At 46.6% G+C, this 13,883-nt stretch overlaps 1 protein-coding gene across 2 annotated transcripts in view; it reads left to right on the plus strand.

The window, feature by feature from the left end:
- Positions 1 to 10,918, plus strand: part of TBX5 (T-box transcription factor 5) — a 46,558-nt gene extending 35,640 nt beyond the window's left edge. The window contains exon 9 of one of the 2 annotated variants that reach the window (XM_036824019.1): positions 8,829 to 10,918. In XM_036824019.1, the coding sequence (XP_036679914.1) occupies positions 8,829 to 9,409 (581 nt within the window). In that variant the 3' untranslated portion in view covers positions 9,410 to 10,918. The remainder of the gene's footprint in view (positions 1 to 8,828) is intronic. The other variant, XM_036824020.1, reaches the window with a different exon arrangement.
- The last annotated feature ends 2,965 nt before the right edge of the window (positions 10,919 to 13,883 follow it).

Consider the following 13,883-nt stretch of genomic DNA (forward strand, 5'->3'; position numbering starts at 1 on the left):
ACACTTGCACACACCCACAAATACAAAGAGTTTTGCTTTTAGTTTTAACAGTTGCTATCATACTGCATCTATTTTGCAATTTGCATTTTTTTAAACTTTAGAATGCATCGTAGATATGTTTTCATGAACTTAGAGTGGCCTCATTCTTTTTAGCTGCTGAAGAGAAAGTATTGCCCCAAAAGAATAAAGCTGAGTTTATGTTGCCACTAGTGGTCAGGGGGTGTGCTTCCAGGGAACCTCCTTGGAATTGGATGTGCCCTTTAGTTCACGTGCAGGGTGTCTCCCAGGTGGATTCTGAGCTCTTCTTTCCTTTCCAGATTAAATCGATACCGAAAAAGGCAGGGAGGGAGAGAACAAAATCACAATAGATTTTTCTCTCCTGTGCATCCCTTCTTTAAATCTACTAGACTGCTGTCTGAGACACAACCTCGTTTTCTTTGCCAAATGAGAAATGGATGATTTTTCCCTAAGGTATCTGAGTCCAGAGGGTAGGTTAAGGAAGGAAATTTCTGGTGGCAGTTTTTCAAGGCAGAATCAAAGGCGTTGATGCGGGCAGTGGGACCAGAGAAACAGATTTGAGTCTCAACTCTGCCACCAGCTTCCTGTGTGACCTCAGGCAGGCGTCCTAGCCCTGCTGTGTGTCAGTTTCTCGCTTTGTAAATGATGCTAAGTTCCCTAGAGCAGTAGGTGCTTGGTAAGCTGGGTGACAGCTATGAAGGAATAAGTGGCAGGTATCCCTCCAGAAAGTGAGTTCTGGGAGGAAATAAAGAGAAGGCTGCTCATCTAGGTGAAGGTTTGGGATAACAGACACAAGGGGAGGGGGCCACGTAGCCTCGTGCTTACGCCCGTGGTCTTCAGAGTCAGAAAAGCAAGATGAATCCTACCTTTGCCATTTTCAGATGTTTATGATTAGGGGCGAGTTACTTAGCAAACATCACTAAAAGTTACTCTAAACATCACTAGAAGTCATCTATAGGTTCGGGCCCGTGATTGGACCTGTCTCATAGACTTGGTGTGAAGATGTCATGAAATCATGCTTGTCCTGTGTTCAGCACAGGGTTGACTTAATAAACCGGTCCTGTTTCGGTCCGGCAGGCCCACGGCTCCGTCTTTAGAGTGGCCTGTTGGACCTCACAGCCTAGCAGCCAACACGACGCCTGTCAAAGCCCAGTGCCTGGTGCCTGGACCCTTTTTTGGGGTTGTGCTCGTGGCATGCGGAACCTTACTTCCCCAGCCAGGGATCGAACCCGCACACCCTGCAGTGGAAGCACGGAGTCTTAACCACTGGACCGCCAGGGCAGTCCCCCATGGGCTTTCTTTAAAAAAACAAACAAACAAAACCCAACAACTCACTAACCAGAACCGATGGAAAAGGATGCTTTGGCAGCTTTCTCTGGAACAGGGGTGACATGAGGAAAGGAACACGGTTTGGTGATTTGACATTTACCAAAGTCACGTTTTGAAAGAGGGAAGAGCTATCATGGGTCCAAGCCTGGGGCTGGGGAGCTGACTTGGGTGAGACTGAGCTTTCCAGACTTACCTGAAGCCCATCCAAGCTCCTTAGATCTGGAAGTCCTGAGCAATATCACCCCATCAGGCCCCCTGGCCCAACTCCCAGCACGACCGCTGCCAGATGGGCTGGAGACCAGATGCCTGCAAACATGCCTCTTCAGGCACAAGCAGGGGTTAAGAATGTCCCATGAAACACAGGTCCCTGCACAGAGATTCTGTTTTATATTATATTTAAGGGTGCCCTGCCTAGGTTCCAGACCACAGCCTTTTCAAGAACGTTAGTAAGTAGGGACTCATATTAACCCACTTTACAAACGGGGAAACTGAGGCCCACAGAGGGAAAATTGTGAGCTAATGGTTCTTGAAGGCAGCATTTGAACCCAAGCCTGGTCTGCAGACTCTGCCTGGGCCCTGAACCACCGCCCTATCTGCCTCCATTACCTTTGCTTATGGGCTACGGTCTCCAAATTTCATCGTCCACCAGAGATCTGCTCTTGAGGCTGGGTCAGACATGCTGATTAAGAGCTCACCAGGTTTGAATTAAAGAGTTCTTTCGATTAAATTAATGCCAGACCAGCAGAAGAGGAGGAAGTTACAGAGAATCAGGGCGCTGTTTTGAGTTCAGTATTTACAGCAGCGTCCTTGTAAGTCCGCTCCTGGAGGATGCAGGGTGCAGGCTTTGAATGCAAGCCTGATGAACCTCTTTGGGTGATGTGAGCACTTGGTTTGCGTGGGGTGTTGTCCTCGAGTGAACTTGGGATCAACTCGAGGTGGCCCCTGGGGAAGCTCGAGTCAGTGGCTGGTCCGTTGCCGTATGTTCCAGCAGCTGACACTTTCCAGCAGTGTGACCATGGGTCAGTTGCTTCAGCTTTCTCAACTACCTTTTCTGCAGAATGGGGATGACAGTAGCACCTACCCTGCAGGGTTGTTAGGAGATGAAATGAGATAATCCAGGTAGAGCACCTAAAACAGTGCCTGGTACCTGTTAAGTCCTCTATGGAACGTGAGCTAGCGCTGCCCTTGGGAAACTCACACGGTTGCAGGCAGCTCACACATGAAACGACTCACTATAGATTTGTTTGATGACAGTGGTGATCGAATGCTGGAATGCTATCACGGAGATACGGAAAGTGTTAACAAAAAGCAAAGTGGGGTATCGATTGGACTAGGGTAGGGCGTCAGGGAAGAATTTCAGCTGAGGTCTGCGGAGAGTGGGAGTTGGATAGGAGATTGGGGAGTCGAGTGGGTGTCCAGGTGTTGAGAAGAGCATGCGTGCAGCCCCTCGGAAGATGGGGAGCCCGCTCCCACTGGGGCAGGGGACAGAAGGCCAGGGTGGTTGGAGCACAGAGCAGGGGAAGGTGATGGGAGGGAAGGCTGCCGAGGAAGGCAGGGACTAGCACGGCAGCGGCCCTCGTGAGCCATTTTGGGGGGTTCGGATTTTAGCCTAACACCGATGGGCGGCCATTGGAGGGGTTTGAACCCCCGAGTGGCAGGATTCAGGTTGTGTTTTGAGGCGGTCACTTTGCTGTGATGGAACTGATGCCAGGGCCCCGTTCAGAGGCTGTTGCAGGCTCTGAGGTGTGAGATGACGGTGGCTCAGGCCAGGGTGTGCGGAGAAGAGCTGGCGATGTCGGGAGAGTCAGGACCTCGTGACTGGTTGAAGATAACAAGGTGAAGAATTGCCCCTCATTCACGGATGCGGGCACTGAGGCTCAGAGAGATTGAGAAACTTGCCCAGAGTCACCTAGCTAGTGAGCCGCTCTGCCCCAAATTCATACATACTGAGGTCTGTGCACTTGGGGTGCAGGGCTCTGTTCACCTCTGCAGAAACCTCTGCCCTTCTCACCTCCCTCCACCCCGCAAAAGGGAGCTCCCAGGGACAGAGAACATTCCAGCCAAGCTCGGTCTGTCCTGCCTGCCTGCCTGCCTCGGAGACGACAAAAAGCAATTCATCATCAGCCTCCATTGTAAAGTGATAAGGAATCAGCCGAGGTTTCCTTCCAGTTTGGGACTCCCGTTAAGTGATAACTCCATGGGTGGCTTCCCCCGACCCCGGCCCCTGACTGCCCCACTATCTGACTTCCCCTCATTGTCTGTCTCCTTTCCAACCAGCCCAGGAGGCAGCCCCAATGAAATGTCAAAGGGCCAGGCCGGCCAGAGGGCCCCTTGTGTTTGGACCCAGCTGTCTCCAAACTATCTCTCCCGATGGTTGGAGCCAAAAAAGCTGGGAAGGTCTTTTATCAATGCCACTCAATCAAATCCAGGACCCCAGGGCCTGGGAGAGCACTTGTCTGTCTTTCTTTCCCCCACCCACCCTGACTACCCTCCCCACAATTAGAAACCAAAGGCAACCCAAATAAAAGATTTTAGCAAAGCCATTTTCTGCATTGGTACGGAGAGGGAATTGGATATAGTAAAGGGTTTTTGCATCCTCTCAGTCTCCGTAGTTTGTAGAGCGATTCTACCTCCTTTTCTTCACTGGATCCTCACTGCAATCTTTGAGCCGTGGGAGATGCCCTCCCATCCCCATTTTGCAGGGGGGAAAACAGAGGACTAGGAGCTTGGATTGCCAAGGTTATGTGGCTGGTGAGTGGCCAATCTGGGATGCGTTCATCAAGTAAATGTTAACGGTACACTTACTTTGTACTGGGCACTGTGCTGTGTGCTGAGGACAAGGGGAGAGCAAGATGGAAAAGGTCTCTGATCCCAGGAAACTTGTATTCTCACTGGGGAGACAGGTAGTAAGCAAGTCAGTACATTTTCATGGCTTCAGATAGCGGCTGAGATCTGAACTGGAGTCCTCTGATTCCCAATCTAGGATCTTCCCACAATACCATCCCAGTTCTTTTCACTTCAAAGCTAAGAGCTAACAGCGTGGGGACAAACACACACACAAATCCATCCATCCATCTGTCCATCATCCATCCATCCATCCATCCATCCAAAGTGTCAAGGTTACCACCTTGTCTTACTCTCTGAACACAGTGGGTTGCATGAAGGCTGAAAGGTTGGGGCCGTCTAGCAGAAGGAGCACTGTTTAAGGAGTCCAAAGGCCTGAATTAGAGTCCTACTTCTGACTTGCTGAAGGTCACTCAGCTAAGGAGTGGGTGCTCACTGCTCTACCTCCAGGGTCTCTGTCTGTGAAGACTCCACCACGGTCTTTCATCTGAATGAACTCCATCAGCAAGGGAAGTGACCCATTTGGGAATGGTGACAATATTTACTCAATGGCATCAGTGATTTGAAAGCAGCTCTGTGAGTTTTCTAGCTCTGGAATCCACCCAAACACCTTCAAGTATTGGATGACCTTCACAGAGCCATCTCTCCAATCTTCCAAGAGGGAAAACAGAGTCGACCCACATTACTTGGGCAGATAGGATTTGAATACTTACTTTAGGTACAAGGAAGATAGAAACTAGATTGCACTGTTATTATCTCAATTCCTACGTGAAATTTAGGTCTTATCCCCACGTACAAACAAGAACTGAGACTGGAATGGTCCAGTGGTTCACCCAAGGTCACGTAGCCAGTGAGTCAGAGACATAACTGTGCCCTGAGATCTGTGTCCTGGATTCATCATTAAAGTCACTTTATCCAGAATCGACAGCATCTGGGAACACGCAAGGCATCAGGGGTTTTCACACTGCTATGCGGTGATCAGTGGTCAGAATCAGGAAGAGGTTTACTATTGTCCAAGAGGCTCCTCTGGGTTCTGGACATTACATCAATATAATTGACCACCCTTACGCAACTTTCTGAAACCAAGCCGTGGACTCATCTGATTGAGGACTTGACCCTTGACTACAGCCCATTCCCCAACCGTGGAAGAGAAACAGGACTCAGCTGGGACAGAGGTCTTTGCTGTTGATCAGCTATCAGGCTCCCAATAAAAAGATAGAAACCAAACCATCACGAAAATAAACACGGAGATTACATCCCAAGCATTTATCACGACCGACGTGAAATTTGGATCCTGGCTTTGGAATTTCTTTACAGTGTGATGCGGACCAAGAGGCACTGGAGAATGCTCACGTCCTGTTTCCATCAATAAGCCAGCATTGAGTTTTTCTTAGGACTCTGCATCAGATCTTTGGGGTATTAAGGATTGGAATGTGTAATTTTACGATTTTCCAAAATGTGCTCTGGCCTTTTTCATATTATTCTTCCTTTTTTACTTGTAGTCAGTCTGGAAGGGGATCAGAAACTCGGGAATGGTTAGTTTGCCGTGTTTTTTTTTTTTTTTTTTCCTCTTGCCAAGGGTACCCTGCAGCTGTACTTTCTATTATTGAAAAGGGGAACGCCCTGGTTAAATGGAAAACCCAAAGGTTATGATTCCAGCAACAATGGGAACATTCAGATTTATGGATCTTGGGGGGCGGGTGGAAGGAAGAATGGAGGGAAGGAATCAAGGGAGGAGGTGGCCAGGACAAAAAAAAAGAAATAAGTCGAGAGAAGCAGTGTCTTTAAGACGCCCCCAAAACGCCCGGTTGAAAAGTGAAAGAATGTGGACACTTGCTCATCTGGATGTCTTCAAACATCTGGGTGGTTGGCATCATGTAGCTAGAACACCTGGAAGAGTGATGACTGCATTTTTCACTTTTTTTTTTTTGGACCAATGTTTGGGCATCCTATGGGTCCCAGATGTGTCCCAGAAAGAGTCTAGCTAAAAATAAGTTAGGTGGGTACAACCTTCATGTAGATATGTGTTATTTGGGGAGATTTTTGACTTACCTGGGGGTATCACTCGGAGAATGATGCCAGTAGAGGTGTTTGGTGGAACCCACACCTGTTGGTTTATAGTCCAGTGTGAAGCCATAGGGCTTCCTGTGGGGAGGATGACTGACTTGGAGCTTTACATCCAAGGACCACCTGCTCTTCACACAGTGTCAGCCTCCTGCCCTTACAGGTCCTGCCCCTGTGCGGGGGAGGATGGAGAGGGGCCAAGGATGTGTGCGTGCCGAGCAGGACCGCAACTACCAGTTGACCAGCACCTGGCACTTCGTAGGGGCTCAGTCAGTATCTGTTGGGTGACTTGAGTGAGTGGCGTTGCGTAGTAGAAATTGAGAGAGCTTGGAGGCAAGGTGTGGTCGGCAAGGTGAAGCAGACCCAGCTTTGATTCCAGCCCCTGCTCCTTCCCAGCTGCATGGCCTTGAGCAAGTCACTTCCTGCGTCCTGCCCACATGCCATCAACCATCACAGTGGTGACAGTTGTGGGATTGTCCCAGTGTTTCATTTTTCTTCATACTTGCCAAACTCAGGCATATTTCTTTTCTTTTTTTTAAAAAATAAATTTATTTATTTTAGGCTGCATTGGGTCTTCATTGCTGCACACGAGCTTTCTCTAGTTGCGGCGAGCGGGGGCTACTCTTCGTTGCGGTGCACAGGCTTCTCATTGTGGTGGCTTCTCTTGTTGTGGAGCATGGGCTCTAGGCACGTGGGCTTCAGTAGTTGTGGCACAAGGGCTTCAGTAGTTGTGGCTCGTGGGCTCTATAGCGCAGGCTCAGTAGTTGTGGCGCACGGGCTGAGTTGCTCTGCGGCATGTGGGATTTTCCCGGACTAGGGCTCGAACCCGTGTCCCCTGCATTGGCAGGCGGATTCTTAACCACTGTGCCACCAGGGAAGACCAGGCATATTTCTTAACGTTATTCATTAGAAAGAGATTGGAAGTGAGGAAAGAAAAATCTCCAGTTTGGGGAGTAAAATTCCAGCCAAGGAATGAATCTGTGTGAGGTTTACATCTTGGTAGAAACTCCCAAGTATTGCTTCCCTTGAAGGAAACACCTGGAGGTGTGTTATTACAGACGAGGTCTGCCATGACACAGGTGGTGTTACCCTGGTAACAAGAGCTGCCCTTGGTGATGGATATCAGGACATTTACATGCTCGATTTTATTCCTTAGCTGCCCAGTGAGGTAAGTATTGCTAACTCTGATTCAAAGGTGATAAAAATGAGTCCCAGAGATGGCAGATGCCTTGCTAGTGTCACACCGACATTAAGTAAAAGAGCAGGATTCAGACTCATGCATGTCTAAGTTTCTTAACCTGAGGTCTGCATTTTAGGGAGTCCTTGAGCCCCCTGAAGTTGTGTGCATCGCTTTGGTCTATACATACACTTCTCAAAACATCGTGTTTCAGTTTATTTTTCTAGGAGAGAAAAGAACCCAGCTCTTTTGTTAGTCCCCAGAGGGGTCAGTGACCTCAAAGTGGTTAAGGAAGACCCTCTTTCAGAGACAGAACTCTCTCTACTGCTCTCCACTAGGGATTAATGAGTGCTTACAGAAGGGAAGTGACTTGTTCAGCGATGAAACAGCGACACATTAATTGGTACCAACTCAACAGATCGTAACTGGGTCCTTGTTCACATAAGGCATCAGGAAAGGACTTGGGGATTCATTCGGGCTCCCATCCATTTATCCACTTGCCCATCCACTGTTCCATCCATTGCACAAGTATTTGCTGCGTGTCTTTCTGTCTAGCCTGGCATGGAAGAACAGGAATTTTGTCACGAGATTCCTAGGATTCTAACCTTAGCTCCACTGTTTATCAGCCATATAAGACCTTGGGCACGTCTCTTGACCTCTGTGTGTCTCCTTTCATCTGTAAAATGAGGATACTGAGAGAACCCACCTCATGGGGTTGTTGAGAAGATTAAACGGGTGACCTCATGGAGAGTACTCAGAACAGTGCCAGGCAGAGTAAATGCCGTATGTGTTTTTACTGTTATTGTTGATGCTGTTTTATTATTTTTGTTACTAGGTACGTCCCAGGTTCTGGGAATACAGTGATGGGTAATCCAGACCATGTCTTGCCTTCATGAAGTTCACATGCTGGGGAGGATGGAAGATAATAATAATAATTGTGATTTATTGAGTGTTCCCTTGTACCAAGCTCTGGACTAAGTATTTAATCTATATTTTCCCATTTCATTGTCAACACTTCCCTTTCTAGAAGGTGCTGTCATGACCCTTTCCATTTTACAGATGAAGAAACTGAGCTCAATTTCCCCAGGTTACTAGAAACTATACAAAGCATTCTTTCTAATGATTGCATTAATGTTCTATTGAGGGCATATACTGAATATTATTTAAAAAAAAAAAAAGAAAAGGAAACTGAGCTTGGAAAGGTCAAACTGTTTGCTTAGAACTCCGTAGCCCAAAGTCTTAGCCGTGACAGTCCACCCCCTTTTTATCAGAATGGAGGTTGGAGCTAACCATCTTCCGGACTTAATTCTTCCGCCCTTGGGCCAAATGGCTGTCTCTGCCTTGAGCTATGGGGTGGCTGATCCTGGCCTCACGGGTGTCTGTCCTCCTGTCTCAGCAGATGAAGAATGTTCCACCACAGACCATCCCTATAAGAAGCCCTACATGGAGACGTCGCCCAGTGAAGAGGACCCGTTCTACCGCTCCGGCTACCCCCAGCAGCAGGGCCTGGGTGCCTCCTATAGGACAGAGTCAGCCCAGCGGCAGGCCTGCATGTATGCCAGCTCCGTGCCGCCCAGCGAGCCCGTGCCCAGCCTGGAGGACATTAGCTGCAACGCCTGGCCCAGCATGTCCTCATACAGCAGCTGCACGGTCACCACCGTGCAGCCCATGGACAGGCTACCCTATCAACACTTCTCTGCCCACTTCACCTCGGGGCCCCTGGTCCCCCGGCTGGCTGGCATGGCGAACCACGGCTCCCCGCAGCTCGGAGAGGGAATGTTCCAGCACCAGACCTCCATGGCCCACCAGCCTGTGGTCAGGCAGTGTGGGCCTCAGACTGGCCTCCAGTCCCCCGGCAGCCTTCAGGCGTCGGAGTTCCTGTACTCTCACGGCGTGCCAAGGACCCTGTCCCCGCATCAGTACCACTCGGCCGTGCACGGAGTTGGCATGGTTCCAGAGTGGAATGACAGCAGCTAAGGCGAGGCCTACTCCTTCACTGCCATTTCCAGAGGGAGGGGAGAGAGGGAGAGGGACAGTCGCAGTGAGAACCCCACGGACGAGATGTCTCATTTCACCCCATGTTCACGTCTGCACTTGAGAACCCCCCACCCTGCCCCAACACTGATGTAATCAGTCGCTTGAAACCACAATTCAAAAAATGTGACTTTGTTTTGTCTCAAAACTTAAAAAACCGACAAGAGGAGATGAGTCTCCGCCCGCCCCCCCCACCACACTCATCAACCGGCCACATTCACACCACCTCCAGATGCCCTCCTTGATTTCTTTTCTTTTGGTCTCCAGAAAGTCCTGCCTCCTGGAGTGTTTGATCCTCATGCATAGTTAAGAGTCCTTCCCTGTCTTGGTGTTAATGTTGACGTTGTTATATAATAAATAATAATATATTTTTTTTTCTTTCCATTTTCTTAACGGGACCCAGTCCCTTATTGTGGGGGAGGTCTGAGGCAAGTATGTTTCAAAATATGTATTTGTGGGGTTGCCCTCAAATACTCCTCCACCCCCAAACCTAAATCCGCAACCCTCCGCCTTGACTAAGAAATTACCTACCTCTGCCATGTGGTGTCTCCGATTTTATCCTCCCTTCCCCATCCTCACGAAGTCCAGTTTCGCCTGCTACCAACCAGTGGAGTCAGGGTAACGCCAGACTCCATCTGGCATCCTACCTTACTCGGCCCTCCCTGTCTTCCCGGCTCCGTGTTTTTCCCGCCTGCTAAAACGTGGCCTATAGCTTCCCGACCGGAAAGCTTGCTTTGAAAAACTTAAAAAGCCCCGGTTTACATGCGGGCAGAACTGCGATAAGCAAGGCGCAAGCTCTGTGCTGACAAGAGTTGTGAAAAAGCCAAAATAAATATTCGTCCTGATAAAAAAACAAAGCCAGCCCCCAGCTTCCAAACCTCCATCACTGCCGACCCAATCTGGATACAAAGGCAAAAGCCACCATCCTAAAGAAGCAGCCAGACGTGCTTACTGAGGAGCCTTCTCCAGAGACATCACACCAGCACCAAATGCAGGCCAAAACTGTGGTTATTGAAAGCAGAAAACAGTATTAAAAAAAGTGTGTAAGTAAAATGTTATTGCAGGGTTCTTCAGATGTAATATTTTACTGGTACTATTTATTTATAAATAGGAGTTCTAATTAAGTAATAACCTGAAATGAAATCCAGCATGGGAGCTGGCCAAAAGCTTTTAATTTTATTGATACTCAAAACCAAGTTTGCGTTTTTTGTTTTTTTTTTTTTTCTTTCAAATGTGCTTTGCTTTCTTGATTAAAAAAGTTTTGTTTTGTTTTGTTTTTAACTGACCCTAATAAAGAGAACAGGGTAATATGTGAGACTGCGTATGTTCAAGTACGTGAGGGCGTGTGTCTGTCATGTGAGTGTCTATTCGATTATGTCTTTTTATGTTGCTAAGGCGGGGGGGGGGTGAGAATTAAGTACTCGTTTCGTATATTTGTGTGCCAGTTAATGCCTAATAAATACCATGTGCTTACAAAAGTACAGGGACTTGAACACCCATTTTTTCTCCCCTGTTCTTTCGACGGACTGATTTGAGAGGAAATTTGGTGGAGGAAACTGCTTTCTCTGGTTGTTCTCAGGGGTATTTGGAATCCTGTACTTGAGTGTAATGGAGCTGAGTACGTTTACCCACTGGTTTAGGTCTCTGGAATGGAGATATTTGTTTTAACTGAATTTGGGTCGGCATCGGAAAGGAAAAATCATCAGGAATCCCAGCTGATCAAAAAATGATATCGGCCATACTATATGTAACACCTAATCCTTGGTTTCCTGAAGGATCTCCTTCTTTGAGTTAATTTACTGCAATCAAGGGTTTTGGAGGTCCCAATATAGGCAACTTTACAGACCTTCAATGGATATTTACTTAAAACCCACGAATTTAGGATGTGTGAGTTTGTCCCATCTAACACGTGTAGGGCAGAACAGAGCAGCAAATTGGTAAGTAAATCAGTGCTGCAATTTTTTTCCTATTTTTATAATTTCAGCTCCCACACCTTTCAAATGATCTAGAACCATTGAATATGTCACATCCCCTTAAAACAGGAACAACTGGCTTGTTAATTCCAAATTGTTCACTTCATCAGGTCCCCCTGGACTTTTCCTAGGCAAAGAACTCCCAGGAAGTGTGAATTAATTATACAGAAATGACAATTCAGCTTCTTTCAAGTACAATGGAGAAACTAGGTCAATGGCCTTCCTGTCCCCACAGAGAATGAATGAGGAAAGTTTCACTGGATGAGTTCTGACTATACTCTAAACAGATACATACTTTGATGGGTTAAAAAAAATCTTCGAAAAAATTAACTTCTAAACTAATTTACCAACTCTACAAGATAGGCAGTCTTACTCTTTCTCAAGAGCATCGTAAGAATACAGAATTCACGTCCCCATCCCCAGCACTCAAACAATTGCCTCATAGGAAAAATCATTAAAAGCATGTCCACAGCAAGTTTCATAAATCAAAAAAGGGACACTGTCCTTCCATAACAGATGCAGGTTGACCTCTTTGTGTTCCAGACAGTGGTAATAAAGGAGCTTTTCAGGGAATTGGTAGGTTTAAGGATGTCATATCCAAAGATTCATGTGGTTTTTTCGTCGTTTTGATGTCAAAAGGCACAACACAAATTACTGTATTTCTATAATATGTTTAGTGGATGTTTGCTCTGGACTGGACATGTGATAATTACTGAGGACACAGTGATAGAGGTTGTGTCCTCCTGGAGCTTATGGTTTACTGAGAAAAACAGCCCTTAGGTAATCATCTGCGTAATTAAAGGATTGCAAAGGCGGGGAGAACTATGAAAGCAGCATTCATGATGTCATGAAGAGATAAGACAGGGAGTCCTAACGTGGGTTAGAGGAGCTGAGTCCTGAGTGATGAGTAGGAATTAGCCAGGTGAAAAGTTGGGAGGGAAACATCTCAGGCAGAGGGAACAGCTTGTGCAAAGGTCCTGAGGCAGAAATGGTGATGGAGAAATGAGATAACAGATTCATGAATGGGTAGTAATCACTGAGTCTGCATTCATTCATTTGTTCAACAAGCATGTGTTGGAGTCCAAGCCTGTGTGACAGATAGACACCCTTACTTGTTGAGGACCTACTAATGGTGTTGAGATCTTTCCCAGTTTGTTCCCACAGCTGCATATGGCAGACTGGATTTGTGAGCCAGTAGGCTTCTTTGTATAATACTTGGGAGAGGAGTGTTATAGCATTCTTTTGGCTGCCTTGCCCAACACTGAGTACGCAAGTGTGGGACTCAAAATTGTGGGGCAGAGGATCACCAGAGCCATCAGAGACTCTGATCATTAGTATTCTTGAGCTCAGAGAGGTTGGGAACACCCATAACATCACACAGCTGGTGTGTGGCAGAGCTCAGCATGGAACCTAAGTTTGTCCAAGCCTTAGCTTCCTTGGTCACTAAAAGGAGCTATTTCACCTGCTTCAAAGGACTGTTATGAGGTTTAAATGAGATAATATCTCTGGAAATGTCCAGTTAAGTACCTAACACAGTACGTGCTCAATAAACACTTAAAAAGAAAGACATTGATCCATGAAATGCAAGTTACATAAAACTTTTTATTCATTGATTCAGCAAATCCATATTTAAAAAATAATAATACAGGGAATTCCCTGGTGGTCCAGTGATTAGGACATGGAGCTTTCACTGCCGAGGGCCCGGGTTCAATCCCTGGTCGGGGAACTAGGATCCCACAAGCTGCCTGGCATGGCCAAAAAAAATAAGAATAATACATGTTGCTAATGAGGAAATAGGAAATTTCATAAACTCCTGGCTGGAATGAAGATAGATAAACTCTTTGGGAGGAGACTTTAGTAAAACAGATCAAAAGCCTTAAAAAGGTGCCAATCATTTAATTGGACTATTCTGCTTTAAGGAATCGGTCCTAAGGTCATAATCTGGGGTGTGCATAAATATTTATTTTCTGGGATGTTCATCATGATTGGTTTTTTTATCGTGTTTTTTTAATCATACAAAACTGGAGACAGCCTTATTATACAATATGGAGTTGGGGTAAATAAATTAACGTCTGCCCAGACAGTGCAATATCACTTTGCCATTAAAAACCACATTTGTGAAGACGATTTGAAGAAGATTTCAAGATCCATTATGAGTGAAAGAACGGGTTACAAGAAGCATGCCCACCAGCATCTCAGTTTTACTAAATAACAACAGCATTCATTCATGCTCAGAGGGAAAAAAAACCAGGATGTGTAACACAATAATAATAGTGGTGGGAATTGTGAGCGTTTAAAATTTCTTTGTGTATTTGAATATTTTCCATCTTCTTGTGATGAAGATGAATTCTCTTTATAATTAGGAATAGAATTAGTAAAATAAAATCTAGTTTATTTTTTGGTTGTTGACCAAATCGAGTTTGTGAGGAAGGTGAGGCACTGGT

This window comes from Balaenoptera musculus, chromosome 14, assembly GCF_009873245.2.
Source record: "Balaenoptera musculus isolate JJ_BM4_2016_0621 chromosome 14, mBalMus1.pri.v3, whole genome shotgun sequence".
Classification (NCBI taxonomy): domain Eukaryota; kingdom Metazoa; phylum Chordata; class Mammalia; order Artiodactyla; family Balaenopteridae; genus Balaenoptera; species Balaenoptera musculus.